Raw genomic sequence first — 19,654 nt, 5'->3', positions numbered from 1 at the left:
TGCTTGCATCTATCTCACAGATCTATTTCTGATAGAACACCAGTTTAAACTGGCTTTTCAGTACGACTTTGTAATGGCACCAGTTTAATCCAGAAGTGTCAAAAGCTGCTGAGGGGAAAAAATCATTACTTTCACTTCTCTTTCATAAAAATTATTTTAGACACCCCTATATCAAAGCTCTACTAATGGCTGTAATATAAACCAGCAGCCACAGCCCTGTGTTCTAGAAGTGAGGTAGCCTGGCATTATTGCTCTGACGATACAAAGCTTCTGAGTGGTTTTGATATGAGGCTGAGTTCAGACAGCGTTGGTGGCAGATTGGGAGGAATGTTTGGGCAGGATGCCCTCAGATGAACCTCCTGGTGTATGAATAAGTGACTTCCTCACCACTGTCATTTGATGCCCTTGCTCTCTCAATCTTACTGACTAGGAGGAAAGGGCAAAGCAGGTGAAAGCTGCTGCTACTGCTTTTTTTTTAAGTCTTACAGCTGGCAAGAATAGATAGTAGATAGATAGAGGAAGCAACAGAGGCAGAAACAAGGCCTGGAAGTTCTGAGGCTCAAAATCCTGATGCTCATGATATTCGTGAAACTGCAGTGGTCATGCTGTGCGTGCAGTCCCTAATGGAAGGGGGGAAAAAATGATAGTCCATTCAAAATGGTGCAGACTGGCATGAAGGAGATGCTTTTGGCAGTGACATTTGGAGCCATGTAGATGACCATGACATTAGCGATCTCTCCATTTCCTGCAGTTCAGAAAGAAATCAACAACTGAGCACCTGAGTAATGGTATGCTTGTTTGCCCAAGAAATAGTAATATTCTTAACGAACTGTCCAAATCCTCTAAACTGTGCTCTTCTGATTTATTAATTACAGAAAGAAGTGGAAAAACAGAGAAGGCTAGAGAGAGAACAGCAACTTTTATCCAAAGCAGAAGACCATTACATTAAGGTTTTGCTCAAGAAGCAGGGGTTAGAACCCTGGAAAAGACTTATAAAGCAATCTGAAGAAAATATGGTGGTAAGAATTAAAATAAAAATGGGCATCTTAAAAAAAAAGTTTCTTGTGCTGAAGATGAATTCTCTGCTATTCTCCAGTGTGTGAACTGTTGCAGAGTGAAATAACTTTTTTCATCAAACCAAGGTTTATGTGTTTTGCTTGATCCAGCATGGGCCAACACAACAGGAAGGAACCACTCCCTATGTCTAGTTTATACACCCTTGATGGTCAAGGCTTAAAAGAATCTGTGTTTCCGACAAAACATCTGAAGACAAGCTTAAAAGAAAGGGAAAATGTAATAGCAATAGCAGAAATAATAATATTATAGTTAGTCCCTGAACTTTTTGGCCCAATAGGCAAATGTCAGTCTGTGAGAGCATGTTGTGGCCATTTGCAGAAAAGGCTAGTATAGGGGGCCAATTATTTCCAAAATTGGTGCTGTGGAGCTCATTCACTAACATGTTAGTTAGTGTTTAAATGAATATTTTACTTAATGCTGTTTTGAGCTGTTTGTTTGTTTTTTAACTACAGTATCTGACCGTTTGGAATTAAATGTAAGAAATAAATAATGGTTCTCAACACTCGCGTGCCCACAGATCAAGTTTACCTATGAATCCCCTCAGTGCTGGACATATTTCCAACTAAAATAAGTGAAGATGTAATTGTGCTGTCAGACTACAAAGTTGAAATGGAGAAAAAAGAATGTGCTTGCCCTGGGAAGCTATGTACATTGATCATTGGACATAATAAAAGGGCCTGGTCGGTGGTGTTTCAATGGCACAACCTTATTACAGGGCCTTGCTTTCATCCATTTGTATGAGTAACCATGTCTTTTCTTAATCTGTGAATTTAGATGGCACAAAGGCATCACTGTACCAGGTTGCAGCAGAAGTGTCTTCTTGCCTGGCTTCATCATGTGCAAGAGATCCTTTCCAGAAAAATAGCTCAGGCTGAGGAACTTTATTCCTATCAATTGCTTAGAAGGTCCTTAAGGAGCTGGATAAAGGTGAGCAAGAGGGAGGATCTTTTTTTTAAAAAATAGTAAATGTAGGCATTTTCTAAGAGAATCTAATCTAATCTAGACTGGAGGCCAGTAGCTTGGAGTAATGAATAGATTAAAATGAGATAGACCAACCTTCAGGATTTTCCCCAATCCTCCTAACTGTGATGATGATAATATGATGATGCAGTGCTGCACTTATTCTGGGCTGTAACCATGAAGTCTCATTTCTTATTGATCTATGTACTGTACTGACATGGTACCTAATTCTGTAGATAGACACTATGCAAGAATGTGGGATACTAAAGGTTTCAACAGGCTCTTGTGGGACAAAGGCTATTGAGAATTTGTGTGGGGAGGGAGTGTAGAGCAGTGTTACTTAAACTGTGTTCCTTGAAACACTAGTATTTCTTGAATAACCTGAAGATGCAAAACAAGTGGAAGATAAATCCATTACTAGAAGGTTTTTGAATGAAAATGAAAGTTCACAAAGATTGTGAGCTTTCAGGTGGAAAGAAACTGAGGGTCTTACTATATTTTCCTTCTTTGTGAAAATGGATTTTCAGTGGTCGCTACATTTGGTTGAGACCAAATATTGAATCAAGCTGAGCATTTACACCAACATTATGGTATTCTTTTAACAATTCTCATTCCAGATGTTGACTAAATATACAGGTAGTCCTCTGTTAACAATGGCAATTGGGACCGGAATTGCTGTCACTAAGCGACATGTTTGTAAAGTACAATGTTACATGACTGCACCACTTAGTGACGGCAATTCTGGCAGTCCCTGTTGCCATCATTAAGCAAGGACCACGTGGGTCATTAAGCAAAGACATCACATGACTGTGACTTCTGACTTCCTACTGGCTTTCCCATGGACTTTGCTTGTGGGAGGCTGGTGGGGAAGGTTACAAATCATCATCATGTGACCGTGGATCACTGCAATGTCATAATCTCAAGCTGGGTACCGGGAGCCCAGATCGTGATCGTGTGACCATGAGGACACTGTGATGGCCAGAACTCTGAGGAATGGTTGTGACTAGCACTCATTCAGTGCCGTCATAAGTTTGAACATTCACTGAATGAGTGGTCATTTAAAGAGGACCACCTGGACTGACATATGCAAATCCCATTAAGATTTATAATTAGCATATTGAGTACAAAGGAATATAAAACAAGTTCTAATATTATTATTTATTTATTCATTTTGGGGGGGGAGAACAATCCTAGCTCCTCCCCTCCTTAAGGAAGTATTGTCTTGGAAAGTTTTAAGAGATGCTAGTGTAAAGGATTTTTGTGTGTTGCACCACATGCTGAATTGTACATTGTGTGGGAGGGTTTTTTCCTCTGATACATGCAGAATATTTTGCTTCTTCCACCTGCTTGTGTTGCTGTATTGCTGTGTAAAATATAAACATAATTGAATGATACCTTTTCCCTTTCCTTGGGCTTTTTTCCCAGTATAGGGACTACATACTTATTCTGGAAGACATTGCAAGCAAAGTCCATGAAACTGCCCTAAAGAAGAAGTTATTTGGGGCTTGGCTTGATTTGGTGAATGAGGAGAAAAGTACATTGTGGGAAAAACAAAAGACTGCAGGTCAATACTGTAATAGGTAAAAACGAATATACTAAATGTGTTTTCACTTGTATTTATTGAAAGTACTACGCAGTACGTTCCTCGTTCTTTAGCTTCCTTTGGAGTCATCTGAACATTGTGTGTGTGCGTGCCTGTATGTGCATTTTGTATCCTGGGAAACAAGATGCAAATCATGTTTCTATGATATGTAATTTAAATGCATCTTATCACTTTATGTGGTAAGCCATCCACAGAATAATATAACTGTACCACTAAATAGAATACCAGATAGAAAATCTGGTTATCTTCCCTCTATCCTTCCAGTAATGTGCTTAGGCTGTTGGTTGTTACCGCTTGCTGTTCAGCCCATCTTTTGCTCTACAGAAAATTGATACTCCTAACAATGCAATGTTATTCAGAGGTATCCTTTATTGAATTCAATGCTTTTTAAAATTTTAACTTCTGCATAACACAATGTAGAAGTGCAGCTCTAGCATATGTCTATCCTCTTCTTATTGTCATTTGGTACATACACCGAGAATCACTAGCCATTGCATAAATCAGGCAGAGTAAATAATGGAACCACTACCATGGTGGGGAAAAATTAAGTTTTAGTAACTAAAGTCCAGTCCATATCAAAACTTCTCCAGGAAATTCTATATTCATCATAACAGAGAAAAAATTCTGAGCAACAGCCTTTATATAAATAATAAATAAATAAAAGACTTAAAAAGTAAATAAAGTTCCCTTAGATTTGTGGACAACATTAGGTGTGTTCATGGGCACAGCCATGGACTTTTCTTTGCAACAGTACAGAAGTAGTGTGCCACTGCTGCCTTCTGGGATGTTTTTTGAATTCCTGATCTAACCTCTAGCTTTGGAATTCTCTGGATGTCTCAGGTTTGACTCTGATTAGTTTCCAATTCAAGAAAAGGCCAGACAGATACTGTCACTCACTGAGATGTGTAAAAATTACAGGTAAGTAGAGTTTATCCAAATAAAAGGTTGATAGTCAAAATGTACTGGATTTAACTGTTGTGTTTCTTGCAAAGTGCTGAGGTTATTTCATTTACTTACCCAAATTTGCTTCATGTTATTTGGAAGGCCTATTCCAGTTTGAAGGCAGTGCGTTTAATGTTTTGCTATGTATGTGCCTAACAGTAAATGTTTTTTACTAGTATATGGGCTTCACTCTATGCTAATCAAAACACAAGCTAATTTTAGACCGGATAAAATCAGAATCTTAACCATTCAGGAAAAAAATTGTGTTACAAAATAAAGATGAGATCCCAAATCCTTTTCTTTTAAATCTTAGAAAGAAAGGGGTATATAGGATTTTCAGACCAAACCACAGAGAATACCAAATGTATGCCTCAATCTAAGTGATACAATCTATTTGACTGTATCACTTAGACTTAAAAACATTAACAGATAAAAGTCATAGATGGAAGAGAAGCATCTATGCATAAAGGTATTTTGGAAGCCAGTGTGGTCTATCAGTGATAGACTGAGTTGAGAAAAACCCAGGTTCTCATCCTCATCAAGCCACAAAGCTCATTCTCTTTTTAATTTATCTCACAGGATAGAAAGATGTGACAATGATATATCTTTGGAAGAAAATGTGAAATGCAACCTAATAATTTTAAAAAATCTGTATTAGGAATATGTTCCACCCTTTAGGAATGATCTATATTGTAAGAATAAAAGTTTTGTGGTAGTATTTAAGTACCCATTTTCCTGGTGGAAATTTAGTTACTGCCCTCCAGTCTCTATCTGTGATGTTTTTGAACACATTTGTTTGGCCATTATGTAACACAGAGAATGCTGGATTGCATAGGCCCTTGGCAAACATTCACTTCACTTTCATGAACCTATAGTACATTGGATGCAGTCAATAGACAGCTGTGATGTTTGAGGTATCATTTCAGACATAAAATCTTGGCAACTATTTCTCTACTTCCAATATCTTTTATAATAATTATGAACATTGAGATACTGTGGTTTCTGAGCATGAACAGACCCCCCTCACATTTGTCTAGAGAGTAGTGACATTTAGCATCCTTTTTCTCTAGGGAAATTCCCTATCAAATAAACTGACATGTTCAGTACCTGAGAGAGTAAGGAGTAAATAGTACATTACTTATAATCATCTCTACTGCAACAATACCATATTTTTAAAGCTGTTTGCTTACTCAGTATGGGGCAAGTATGAGAATAATGAAAAAAAGTTTTAATAAACATATGCATGCCTGCTTACAATTCTACTGCCTTTTTTTCCTCTTACACATTTTGTGATACAGGAGAATATTACTACTTGCATTCAGAGCCTGGCAACAGTACCCAGAAGAGATGAAACATGAAAGAGAAAAAGAAGAAAGACTAGGAAAGCTAAGAAAGAGAGTGGCTGAAATTTTGCCAGATTTCCAAGCATGACAAAAGGATTTCAGACCAGAGGACAAATGGAACCTGGAAGGGAAAAAAAGTCCATGTGACCAATTCTCTGGTTGAGACTGACTCTGTAGCACCATTTCAGCAATCTCATCTCTGTGTGCCTTTTTCCTTCTATCAACAACATGGCAGCATCTTTGGTTTGCAAGGGAATTCCCACTGAATGTCTGCTTTGCAATTGGAATTGGCCTTAAGCTCAGAACTTGTCTTTTGCTGTATAGCTGTTGAGATCCCACAGGGTGAACACAGTGAGGGTCCTTAATGTTTACATACACTTACATCAAGACATTTTCTTGCTGTCTACCCCAAACAGCTGTAATATAAATGCAAAAACAACTAGTTAACCAATACTAGCTGTGCCTGGTCTTGTCCCTAGCTGCTGGTGAGACAGTCAGTTTCCACATGGTTGGAATATACTTCCATGCCCTCTAGCATCATAAGATCTTACCAAGGGAAGAAGTTCAGCCCTTCTGTGTGTAATTCTAAAGGCAGTCTAGAGTTGGTATTAAAAACTAACATCAGACAGTGATTTTATTGGTACAAGTTAGTTTGCTGCAGAAATCTTGCTTCTCATTTCTGAATTACCTTTCCTCCCTTCTAGATAATGTCTTCACTGCACGCAGCATTTTTTTAGTATCACACATACCATAAAACCAGATCATACAATCAATTATTTTATAAACGCTTGGGGATTATTCAGTTTAAGCGTAGGCTTTTAAAGGGATGGAAGGTTTCTTTGTCCATCATTGATGCAAAGATGATTTTATTGTCAGCCATATAAGATGCATATTGGCCCTGGTTTTCATATTCAACTACCCAAAATAAATACATTTTTGGTAGCTTGGAATAGAAACTTTGGCTATTCGGGACTGTACCAGAAAAATGCTATAGGAAGAGTTATAATTAATATGCTGCCAGTTATCAAACAGTAAGTTTCAGGAGTTATAGTTCCAATGCTCAGTGCAGCTGTGGTGATTAACAACAATAAACCATCTTACACATATTTTCATGTTTTAATTACTATAAATTACCATCATATCCTGAATGTACATGTGGGCTTTTTCTTTACTGAAGAAGTTGGTTGGCTGGACTGCATCCAAAGTTGTCCAAATATTATAATTAAACTTATTAAATGATTCACAAAGTCTCTGTATGTGATATATAGATTAAAAAAAATCCACTGACACAGGTAAGAAGCCCAAGTTATATCAGCCTTATACTAAAAAAAAAAAATACAGAATCACTTAGCCCAGTTCAAAAAGGATAGTGATAAACAGAACTTCACACTGTAGAAAAACTCAGCAGAAGTCATGCCACAGGGCAATCAAAGCAGGATTAATATTAAAAAATATGCCTTAAACCGAAACTGAAATATAATAGGAACACTTGTATCATCAAAGAGATTCCCAAGTCCTTCCCAGATTATAGAATATGTAGTAGACTTCCATATCCTAAGATACCTCTGCCCTGACTGCTGCTGATGGATTACTGTATTTACTGTGTGTGTCACACTAACTAGAATCCATCCCAGTTGTGGAAAGCCTAGAAATTCATCTACAGTATTACATTGCTGAAACCAGTGTTTCACTTTCTCATGCTGCTAAAGGAATCAACCAGCAAGTCAACTGAAAAACTGTTGAATCCACAGTGCAATCTCAGAAAATCCAGTTTAGAGAATGGGTGAAAAAATAAGCCAACAGCTGAAGAGTGCTGGTAATGTTCCTAATTATACAGTTAGCAATAGTTCTGTGCTAGGTTCTAGTTCAATTTTTCAACACCAGAGTTAAGATGCCCCATTTTTAGCTAGACTTCTCTGCTGTAAAAATGTGATTTTCATAAAATATCACTGTCCTGATTCTGATTCCAGATGGCCAATTCATTTAGGAAATATTTTAAAGCTGGAATAGAGATACCCTAATTTATCCAGTTTTTCAAAGATATGAAGTTGACAGATTTGATTTGCCATCTGTGATTCCTTAATCTACAAGCAGGAGCCTTGAAAAGTTCAGAAAATTTTGCAAATTCATCTACTCATAGTATCTTCAAACTAACATGTTGTCTCTACACTGGAACCTCTTTCAAAAAATGGTCTGCTTTTCCATACTCTAATCTTTTCTGTATTGAAGGTGGGGGAGGGGGCAGCTTGAAAGGAACAAAAGAATATGACAAGAGATAATACATAACAGCCCTAAGCAGGAACTGTTAGCTGTTCAAGCAGGGCCATAACCAGGGTCTGTGTCACCCAGGGCAAACATGGATTCCATGCCCATTTTGGCGCCCCCCCAGCACAGCGCCCGGGGCACATGCCCCGCTTGCCCCCCCCCCCCCCCGTTGCAGCCCTGTCTTCAAGGTAGACCAGACTAAGAAACCAATGCCATTTAAGTCAGTACTTTTAACAGGTATCGTAACAATCTTGCAAGTCTAAATGCGCTTCCTGCTCCTTCCCTTTATGGGCCTTGTCTGAGTTGTTTACTCAAGTTACGCTCTTGGCCTGCACTCAGGCCCCTTCTATCTGACCTTTGCCTTGCTAGTGGCTCTTCTTCCTGTCCTTCAAGGCCATTCCCTCTTCCCTCTACAGACATTAGCACATCAAAACATGCATCATGATGCAAAATTGGTGACTTTACATGCTTGCATTCAAGCACATGGGGTGTATGTTTGCAAGAGCAGAACTCACATCATAATGTCATGTGCCTTGTTTTGGCAATCTGAATTTGCTGCAGATGCTCATGTCAGTAGGCTTCACCTATAGTTTATCCACATGTGTCACAATTGTTTTTTCCCTAAAACTGCTGGTTTAGCCGGGAAAAAATCTCATAGGACAGAAGATTAGGTACAGGAGAGATGTGATGTTTAGCTTCACTTGCCTTCAATGCCTCTTATATCATTTCCAGGTTGGGGTACATTTGACTTTAATTGCTGCTAATATATTTAGTTTGCCTCTATTTTATAGAGACAAGACACTACTTCCAAAATATATTTGTAATTCTGCCAACACAGAAGCACTCATTTCTGTATAATGTAAGTGAAGAATTCCTCGCTAACTGTAACAACACAGTATTGGTCAGTTTGGACATTTTAGGAAGTATCCACAAGCACAACCAAAGCCTAATTTCATTGCAAGCACACTCACGTTATTCTACACAAGCTAGGATCTGCAATCTAGAGACTTCCTGGTGAGCCAACATACTGTCACCCACATCCCACCAACTGGGAGGTAAATGCAGTGTACTTAAAAGACTCAAGATGCATGCTAAATTACAGTAATGATATAGCCACTTCTATACCCAAATTTAGCTTTTTTTTAAAAGTCTAGCTATATTAATTATTACCAATTTTTATTTGCCTTCTGCTTACTTATGAGCAATAAGCTCAGCAACGATAACTGTAAATCAGTTGAACAGCAATACAGATAATGAGGCAGGGCTCAGAAACAGAGTTCTGGCAGGCAGCTTAAAATAGTTTTTACAGTATTAGATACCCAAGTATATGCCTTATGCTTAATATTTTGTTGAAATGATATCCTTTTCCCCTGCACAGTTTGCTGATAGTCTTGGGCTTGTATAACTCAGTCCTTTAGAAAATACCACTTCCAGCAGATTTACAAAGCGAAATGAACCAATTGCATCTGGAGTTCACCAGCTGACAAGGTAATCATATAATATCCAAAGCTAGTCGAATTACCTTGACAACTAAGGTAATCCACATAAATGCCTTTCACTGGCACTGTAAATAGAAATACGGTAATAACTGTTATTTTGGCATCCATGACTCACCAAATCGGCTGCCTGAAAGAGCCATTGTTCCACCTAATTTAAAAAGCACAGGAGTCAATCCCAGATCTGAGGCAATGGTAAAGATCTGTTTGCTATATTTACACATTTTTAAGTTAGCTACTTTTAAAAAACAGAGATTCGTGTTTCTCACATTCATATGCATCTCTCCTTCAGACTTCAGAGGCCCCTGGGAATTTGCCAGTTGTCAGTCTTCTTCTTTGGCTACAAAATCCTTCTGCTGCTACACATACTTGAGAGTTTCTCAACTGTTGGCTTTTCACCTCAACTTCCAATTAGAATCTTGCATTCTACAGCTCATAATTTTCAGCTGAAAACTGAATATTCATCAGAAACGTGAAGGTCAAATCTCCCTAGCAACAATTATAACTATAGAAAAACAGCAAGGGAATAATTCTCTCTAAAGCTGGATTTAGTTACTTTAGGAAAAATTTTGAAGTGAGAATACAAGAATTCTGGGCAGTAACTTTGCTTTCAAATGTGAAACCTCCTTATAGGCAATTCAGTGCTATTAGTTTTGGCTTTCTTCCTTCCACATTTACAGTGCTACATGGAGGTCACCAATCTCTTTGCGAAAGGCAGGCCAGTTTGCTCTTGGTTACTAGCTACGTATCAGTATGGGAATCCTTTCTGCCATTGTGGCAAGCCAACCATGGTTGACCTTAACATCTCTGTCTGGTCACTAAGGGTTGACAACAACTTGATGGCACATAATAAATCAGTCTGTAATTCCTGTACCCTCTAAAATCTAAAGAGCCATGTGCTGCTCATCCACAAGTTTGTTTATCCTCAGAAACATAATAATAGTTGTTCTTTAAGGACAAATAGGGACAACTTTAAATGATATTCCATTTGTAGTGCAAATGTGTTCATCTGTTACAAGAAATCATATGCAGAATAATCTTATAATTACCTATTCTATTAGTACCTTTAGTTTTTTCAAATGACCTTTTGACTGCATGGTTAGCAATAATTCCACTTTTTATCTCTAGCTTCAAAAATTCTAAGTACAAAGCATCTGTATAAATTCCCTCCGTTCCCTGAAACTTATTAGCAATTAGGCTGATAAGCATACATATAAAATTTATCCCATCTTCCCATCAGCCTCAAATTTAAAAATGTAAAAAAAGAACAAATGAAAAGGATAACAGCTGTGGTTTATGAAATCATTGTTTTTAATAGCGAAATAGTTTATTTCTATAACTTTATTCATTTGAGCGATTGTATACATTTTTAAACATTTAACTTTGTATTAACTTATATCAAACATTAAGCTTATAAAAATAAATACTACTATACTATGCAATCAAATGTACAGATAAAGCATTTCAAAATTAAGTACCCAAATATTTCAGATGCAAGTATTTTTGTAAAATACATCACATATCCAACTGTCAAAAAATCTAAGAACTGTAAACCAATGAGAAGGCAAATGTCCTGTTTTCTTAAAGTTCTTTAATGAACATTGAGATGGAAGAAAGATTTTGGGAAAAGACAGTTACTTATGATATAAGGGGGAAAAAAACATGTTGATTCTACCCTACAAGGGCAAAATACATTCATAACTTGATTAAAATCAGAGAATGTTTAAGACATTAGACTGTTAGGCAGTTATTACTTGCTCTAGAAAACACTCCCACCACAAATTATTTTTAAGACACTTGAAAATAATTTAGTATAAAAGAAAAAAGCACCATAAAAATAATGTGTGTGTGTGTGTAATGCTGTTGATCCACTGAGATATGATATATATTACTTAAGCCATTTTAAAGAAGTGGTTAAATGGTTAAATGCCAAGATAGGTGGCAAGATAATGGCATAACTGCAAAGTAGCTGTAGGTTATTTTTAGCCCTGTGCAGCTCAATGGGGTCACAGCAAGGCTTTCATATTACTGGCATTTGATCTTGACCAGCAAAGCAACCCAGGAAGTCTGTGCCTTAAAAATCCACCATAACATCTGCACTGGAATTCACTGAGTAACACAGAAGAGATTTAATATAGAAAAGGCTATTATACAATAACGTGTTTCAGATTTTCAGAATTCCATTCCATACAAAAGGCTAGGTAGTATTATATTCTACTTCACTGCCATACCCAACGGGTGCTTTAGAAGTCTCTTTCAGCCTAATTGTAGCTACAGTACATTGAACTTCCTTTACATGGCAACACTTCCTTCAAAAAAATGTGCTTTATGTTTCTGACATTCAGGAGGTAATCCTTTCAACTTTCCTGAGGAAAACTAAAAAGTTGGTGAATATGGATTTTTAATGCATTCCATTGTTCCTTGCAACATTCCTTCATATTACAAGATACTTATCTTCAATGTCCAGCCTTTCCACATTGGGTCCTGATAGCAGAAGACAAGAATATTTTGTCAGCCTCTTTGTGGTTTATGAGGGAGAGGACATGGAGGCAAAATTTATCATTTTAGTGCATTCACAGAGGAACCCCCCCCCCCCAAACCTGTATAATTTCTTCAGTTATAGCTGCACTATCTACACTATCTAGAACACAGTTTTTCAATTGTTATAGTTAAACATGTTGTATAGTTTACCATGTCAAATGAATATTAAAAAGAGAACCTGGGAATTAAATGTATTGTTAAAAATTGAGGAGTTTAATTCTAGCTACTAGCTAGTTACTCAGAAGATTACCATATTTTCCCAGAAAGATACTATACTCAACTTCCCAGCCCTTAGTCTGTCCCAGGAATGTTCACTTGAATTTTGTCTTGAGTACGTATCATTACCACAGAAAGAAAAACTTTCCTGTTTAATTGCCAGTTTGTACAGACTTATCATCAAGATATACAGCTATTCTATGTAGCACTGCACATTTGCTGAGGACTAGAAGATTTCTTCCTAAATATTCTAACAGACAGAATTTTAAAAATCCTGGAGTTTTAAAATCAGATTCTTTTCAAAAGAATAAAAGAAGCAAGTGAGCTGTCCATTAGCACTAAGCTCCAGAAGTAGCAGTTGCTGTAGATGGAATGCTGTCCTACTGATCTTTCACATACCAGCAGTGTGCCAAAGCAGAGAATGCAGATGAAACACAGATTTGTTTCAACTTGAAAATTGTGCTATGTAGCGTTTACATAGGGTAAGCTCAGAGCAAAAGTACACAATTTTTCATTAGGAGAAAACTTCCTTGACAACAGCAAATGAATTACGCCCTACAATTGTAGCCATGATAAAGTTACTTAAGAATATTTTCTATTTTAAACCCTGCCCCCATAAATTTCTACTGTTGGACTTTAGCATGTACATAATCCTATCAAAGCTGAGTTAATATCATCTTCTTTGGAATGTCACTGTTGCTACATATGTATTAGAATCATAGCAAATTTTAGCAAATGCCAGATCTATTACAAAAAATAATCTAGCACCTGCTCATCTCTACACCAGACAAAAGAAATGGATGTGCATTTTCTACACTCCCCAGTCCCCCAAGCAACTATTTTTTTTCAATATAACTGCAGCTTTCTTTTCTACAACTTGATTGCACTATAGTTTATACAAATCACACTTGCATCTTTTAAAATGTTTAAAACTATCAGTTCGATGAATTTTTATAAGACCATCAAAGAACCTAAATTTAAGCCGATGATCCATAATCAGCTGTGATTTTAATCATGTGCAATTTGCAGTATTCTTTTTCAACCTAAAGTAGTTGCTGATTTTATATGATTTTGAATTCAAGTGTTTTAAGGGGTTGCTTTTACTAACTACTTAATGTTTATTTATTTATATGCCACCCGACTCTCAGCGACTCTGGGCAGTTTATAAATTTAAATGGAGAAATAGCTTTTGTAATATTCATCTTACGTTGTTCATTATGAGCTATCTTTGAGGTGAGGAATAAGTATATTAATTAAAAGCAATCATATTCTCTAAGTAAGAAGGTAATGATAAAAAAAATACTAAACCACCCAGCCATGCAAATCACAGCATTAAAAAAAAGCCCATCCTATAGGCACTTATGTATTTCAGTTCTTCTAATACGAAGATATTAAGGAGCACAATGTTGTAGAGTTCTTTCTTTTTTGGTAAAAGCATGAAAGTGAGAAGAGTTCCCTTTTTAATTCATCATGTCCATTACAAAGAACTTGCAACAATAAAAATTTTTAAAAATCAAGTGTTTTTGCTGTAATATATAATGATTAAGCAACACTTAACCTTCTTCTCCACTATCCAGTAATAGCTATCTTTTAGTCAGACAAATGCATGAAATTAAGTATGCAGCCTGCTAAATTCAGGGCATGAATCCAAAGGAGACACAAATCCCAAACATAAAAATCAGAACTAGAAAATGGTGTATGAGGATCCCTCCTAGAATCAACCCTCCCCTCCACAATTCATATTTGGCATAGCAGATTGGAAAGTTGTAATGTGAAACTCTTCTGCTCAAAGTTAAATACCTTTGGCTTGACATACAGTAAATGCTCATCTTCTGAATCTTTAGAGTCAAGTTTCTTGAATCTTCCCTGGGAGATGTAGGGGTGTTTAGAGAAACAATGAATTAAAGGCAACTCATTCTGTTGGAACTGTGAGACTATGCCTCCCTCAACCTATGACTTCCAGCATATAATTCTAACACCCGATTCATATATCTCACAGAATGACCCAAGAGCAGAATGTATGCACTGCCTCCAAAGAAATGCCAAACTCCAAGGTCATATCAAACAACAGGGAGGCCTCCACTTCTTTCACTTGTGATGGTTGTTTTATATTTCATTACATACATTTCCTCACTTGACACTAACAGGTATCAAGTGAAGAATATAAGCAATCACAGTCATACCCAGGTCTTCCTACTAAATGTTTGGTATATGCATGTTTTTTGAGAAACTGGTGTTCCAGCTTGCATTATGGCTTAAAAGAATCTTCAAACTCCATTCTTCATTTGCAGCAGATGAGAGCTGTTTGCCCAGAATGCCTTATAGATACATATGATAAAGTTAGTAATTAAAAACACCTTCATACAACATCTTCAGTTGACTGCTGCAGTTCAGATGAATGGAAGGTCAAAAACTGGATCCAATTGTACAAAAACCCTCGATTATACTGGCCTGTGTCAACCACCATACCGCATAACAACCTCCGTCCAGTATTCTCCCGTAATGCAATTCGAGCCTCTCTCTCAGTCACATTATAGCTGATGTTCAAGAGCTGAAGAAGAAGGATGTAGCCCATACCAGAAGTTACAATGGCACAGTACCATACGCAGGTGAATGTCAGGGCTGAACTAAGTGAGGAACAGAAAGCAAGGATACTCTGTTTAATATAGGCATGATTAATGCAAAGGTTCATGAAAAAAGAAATATTTTTTTCCATTGATAGCCTGGAGCATTCCTCTCTTTCTGGTAAAATTCAGTAGCAAGTAAACTATGTTTGTAACTTAAAGCACCTAACCCCATACACTTTAGATTAAATGTAGGAATTGGGTGGATATTCTTATGCTAACAACATACAAGATGGAATTATTTATGGTGACTCTCTGCTACTGAAATCACTTCTCTTCCAAGAGATTGCTTGGTTCCCTTGTTTTAATAGAAAACTTATCTAGAAGGATTCTTCAATCTTTCTGCATATGAAGTGCTACCTTGCTAGATGTCCTATGAATGTTATTGCCAGCTACCTTTTGTTGACCTCATTTTACTCTTTTTAGCACACATTTGTATGACTACTTTAAGGAGGATGGTTATAAATAAGTGGTTTAACTTTTTTTCTCCACAGATAACCCAAGATTTTAACAGGAACAGGTCAACTATACTGTAGATTACAAAAAATGTAAGCCAATGTGGAAGCACAGCCCATATAAATGAAGCTAGAGAATTATACCCCTTTCAGTTAAAAAGGCAAGAAAGAAGAAATTAGGGGAGAGCTCTCAGTAGCAGACAAAAACAGCCCATTTGAGATCAGGGAAATTTCCTCCACAGAAGGAAAAGGTATGCAACATTAAGCTCCCAATGTACCACCCTGGAGAGCAATCACATTTTCCTAATTAAAGTGCAAAATTTCTCATGCAAAAGAGCAAATAAAATCATTACATAGACTTTTTCTATCAACTATAAAATTCCCATAATTTTCTTGTTAGCAATTATTCTAATGCAATCCCCAGGACCAAACACTAGAATGTAGGCCTTCCTGTCAAGCAAATGAGCATTTTTCTCACCCGTATTCTCCATAGACACCAGGACAGTAGAACAGAGCATGGAGGGTGGTTTTTCCCTTGCAGATGGTATCCAATGTCAAAGAAATTCCATACACTGAAGTGAGCAGAAAAAGGAAGAGCGCGAGGACAAAAGCTTGATGGTTCTGTTCTCCGACACAGTTGTTAATCCTCCAAGAGACAAAGACAAAATGTGAAGTTATGGTAACATGGTTTAGAAAGATTTAGAGTCCAAAGTGCCCATTAAGTACTTGGTTTCATTTTTAAAAAAAACATCTGAAATAAGTGTCTAATCATAGCTTACAGAGTAAGCACAAACTACACTTTGCTGATTTGGACAAAAGAGTAGCTACAAGTCTCAGATCAGAAAAGGAAGAATTCTTTTGGGGGTTTTCAAGAGAGACCTGGGTAAATGCAACCCAGTGACAGCCTGCTCTACTGCTTAAGAGCAGCTGCTAGAAAAAAATCTGCATTGTTGAAACAGAAACAGCCTCAACCAATCAGAAAAGGTGAGGTCAGAACTGTTTCTAATTTATATTCCAAAAAGTTTTATGCATCAAATGTGCATAAATTTAATCTATATGCTTCAAAGAATGTGTGCTTGTTATTTAACAAATGTTTTGCCTTCATCTTTACAAAATAAACTTGGGTAAGGACTGTCCAATTTAGCAGATGCTATGCACTGCCCTCCTGATCTACTTACCTTAAATGGCCCAATATAGCCTTCTGTTCACCTCTGCCAAGTTCCATCTCAGTTTTTTTGTAAGGAAATCATCCCAAATCTCTGATAGCCTTATCCATGGAGGTAATTTAAATCACAGAAAACAGGCACAAGATGATGTGTGCAGATAACTCTGATTTCCCACCCTATAGAATACATGAAGCTCTGAAAGAAATCATTATGGTTTCTTTCATGTGAGTTGAAAAATTGGGATAGTGCTCTGCTGTGACAGAGCTCTTCTGTAATAGTGACTTCCTGCAATGAACAAGGGGCTGGAGTAGACAATAGCCAAGGTCCCTTCCAACTCTTACTTTCTGATGGTATGACTTACATGCAGAAAGTCCTGCATGTCACTTCTGCCACCTCTAGGTAGTACTCGGAAAACTGCTATTTGTAACTCTGCAGAACCGCATAACAGAATTTCCCCAACTAATAGTGAGCACAGGAAGGCCCAAAGATATGGGCTTAGGAGCCCAATCTGTTCAAAGATGATAACGGGTCAGCAGAACCACTTACACATGGATAGAACCAAAAGTGGAAAAATATTCCTGGTAACACCACAGTTCACTGGCAACACAAATGTTAGGAAAAAAAAAAAACATGAAAGCCAACTCAAAACTCTACAGAACGTACCAGACACAGTGATGATCCAGTCTCTTCACACACCTGCCACATATTCGGCAGTGCCCAGCTCGAGCTGGTCTAACCAACTGACACTTGGTGCACCAGTCCTCTATGCCCTGACCTGTCCCTGCTTCCAAAGTTCTGGAGTGGCTCTCAGCGTTACTGTCTACAGCAACACCAGAGGCAGGTACTCTGCAAAGCCCACTGGGGTTCCCCAGGCCGTTCTTGCTGAACATGTTATTACTGTGGCTGCCTTGGCAAAGTGCTTTATTTCTGCTCATTTGGCAGAGAAGGTATCCAGGGTCTTCCTTGGCTCGACGTAGGGCTACAAGCATCAGGATTAAGCCACAAGTAAGAAGAGCCACCTGACTGTACTCCACATGGCCCCGGGGAACCACTTCCTGGAGAAACACATAGTACATGTAACCTAGGGAAAACAGCCCCAGGCTTAAGAAAAAGAGGGTCTGACCCTTCTTCCTGTGTGTGAGGTAGTAATACCATAGTACTAGTATAGGAAGTGTTAACAGGATGACGAGGGCCAAAAGGAAGTGCAAAGCTGCTACGTGAAGGAAGAAAGGAAGCAGGATGACTGGCGGAAGGAGGCTGGTATCGATCTTTACAGCCCCCCTAATCCATGGGAAACGGAAGCGATCCATGAAGGTGTCTGCAATTCTCTCTAATATCCCAGGGGGTAAAGATTTGCAAGTCATCCACCTGTTAGGGAAAAGCACAGATTCTGCTCGTGTTAGACCAAACAGAACAAGAAATACATTTGTGCTGGCTTCTGTCACTTTAACTTGCACTGCATCAGAATTTGCAGGGGATAGCATTTTAGAGTCCACTTTTACAGGAGATAAGCATGCTTTTTAAAGATATGTTGGCACAAGAGAAAGCAGCAGCTTTGGACAATCATCAGCTCCAGACAAGTTACAACCCACACAAGAGCTGTCTTCAACATTCATCATGCCAGCATGATGAGAAGGCCATAGTCCAGCAGAGGATACATGACACATTTCGACATTTCTGCCCCACCAACCTACTAGATGAGCTGTACCATAACTCCCATCACTTCCAAATCTAGCAGTGATGGATATTGTAATCTAACACACCTGGAAGGCAGTGGTTCAGGGAATACTGATCCACACTATCAGCAAGAATAATGTTGGTGGGGCTCACCCTGTGCTGAATGATTGAGTTCCCCTTGCTTCTGTAACATTATGTGGCTCATGTAGACAAGGTCTTACCTTAATGGAAAAGTTTTTATTTTATTTATTTAAAAGATTTATATGCAATCTATATTGTTAGAGTGCCATACAAGTGTCAGTTTCTCTGACTGCACAAGTGTGATTCGGACAGTGTAGTCTAATAAGAAGTGAAGTGAAATTCTCTATTTATCTGATCAGTGTAAGATAATTTAGTCAATTTAAGACTACAAATGCAGTGTAGTGTGGCGTTTTTGCCTTCTGAAACTAATTACTGAGTTTTAACACTTGAGGAAAACAGATCCTTCTATAATGCCCCGGTCCCATCGCCTTCCTCCCCAACGAACTCCCAGCTTGAAGAAATTCCCAGGAAGAGCCCCCTCCTTACCTTTCACAGCACTCGTCGAGGTCCTCGCATTCGCAGACACACGCCGCCAGGTGGCTCCTTTGGCCCTTCCGATCGAGATACTCGCAGCAACAGAGCGTATCCTCCATCTCGCGGGCTCTCGCTCTCCTTCCTGCCCGTTTGTCCATGCTTCAGCGCCGGTAGCAACAGTAACAGGACGTTGCCCTGACCACGATCCGCGTCGAAGAGGAGCGTGAGAGGAGGTGGACAGAGACACCTGCTTTCGGATCAGGCCGAGGAATCTTCAACTCTGAAGAACTCTGGTGAAAGCGAGCTGCCGAACGCTGAATGTTGCAAAGGATTCGCGCAGGCAAAAGACGTCGGTAAGCGCTCACGTGCGCACAGACTTTTTTCAGGGTAACTCCACCTGCTACCTGTGGCCGAGCTCCGAAGAATACAGGATTCCTGTCGGAAAGTACACCTCAGATAAAACATAGGATTCCTCCCGGAAGGACCCGTTACGGAACCACCCTGCCTGTTCCATCAGAGCAAAGCCCGACCGCTCTAACCTTCATGTAAGCACTTCTTGCCAAGTCCAGGACTCCCTCGCCCCACGATTCTTGTTGCCATTCCGATTTCCAACTCCGGTGGAGGTGAAGAAAGGGAGCCCTTCCTTGGCTACGACGATCGGTAGAATTCTCGACGCGCTCCGCCTTGTTTAATTTCACGCCTGCTTTCAAGGCACGTGATCCCTCCCTTCTTGC

At 38.5% G+C, this 19,654-nt stretch overlaps 2 protein-coding genes across 3 annotated transcripts in view; one reads left to right on the top strand and one right to left on the bottom strand.

The window, feature by feature from the left end:
- CCDC191 (coiled-coil domain containing 191) overlaps window positions 1-8,199 on the top strand; it is a 36,077-nt gene extending 27,878 nt beyond the window's left edge. The window contains exons 14-17 of the mRNA XM_063305676.1: window positions 876-1,019; window positions 1,852-2,004; window positions 3,463-3,617; window positions 5,881-8,199. Coding sequence (XP_063161746.1) covers window positions 876-1,019; window positions 1,852-2,004; window positions 3,463-3,617; window positions 5,881-6,013 — 585 coding nt within the window. The 3' untranslated portion in view covers window positions 6,014-8,199. The remainder of the gene's footprint in view (window positions 1-875; window positions 1,020-1,851; window positions 2,005-3,462; window positions 3,618-5,880) is intronic.
- Window positions 8,200-11,057: 2,858 nt separating this feature from the next.
- ZDHHC23 (zinc finger DHHC-type palmitoyltransferase 23) lies at window positions 11,058-19,654 on the bottom strand. 2 transcript variants are annotated; one of them, XM_063305674.1, is made up of 4 exons: window positions 18,933-19,651; window positions 17,352-18,056; window positions 16,001-16,168; window positions 11,058-15,070 (listed from the first exon to the last, which is right to left on the bottom strand). In XM_063305674.1, the coding sequence occupies exons 1-4, from the start codon at window positions 19,076-19,078 to the stop codon at window positions 14,803-14,805; spliced, it is 1,287 nt and encodes a 428-aa protein (XP_063161744.1). In that variant the 5' UTR covers window positions 19,079-19,651; the 3' UTR covers window positions 11,058-14,802. The 2 variants fall into 2 exon arrangements, with proteins under 2 accessions (XP_063161744.1, XP_063161745.1); XM_063305675.1 differs by having other exon boundaries at window positions 14,870-15,065; window positions 18,933-19,654.

This window comes from Candoia aspera, chromosome 5, assembly GCF_035149785.1.
Source record: "Candoia aspera isolate rCanAsp1 chromosome 5, rCanAsp1.hap2, whole genome shotgun sequence".
Lineage (NCBI taxonomy): Eukaryota > Metazoa > Chordata > Lepidosauria > Squamata > Boidae > Candoia > Candoia aspera.
The sequence above is the reverse complement of the archived record's forward strand: the minus strand, read 5'-3'. Positions and strand labels throughout refer to the sequence as shown.

What these genes read in the sequence shown, in the direction of transcription:
- ZDHHC23 (XM_063305674.1), bottom strand. Translation starts at nt 19,078, where the DNA reads ATGGACAAACGGGCAGGAAGGAGAGCGAGAGCCCGCGAGATGGAGGAT. An exon ending in CTCGACGAGTGCTGTGAAAG is followed by an intron (nt 18,057 to 18,932) that starts GTAAGGAGGGGG and finishes TTTCCCTAACAG; the next exon opens with GTGGATGACTTGCAAATCTT. An exon ending in GGTGTCTATGGAGAATACGG is followed by an intron (nt 15,071 to 16,000) that starts GTGAGAAAAATG and finishes TTCCTCACTTAG; the next exon opens with TTCAGCCCTGACATTCACCT.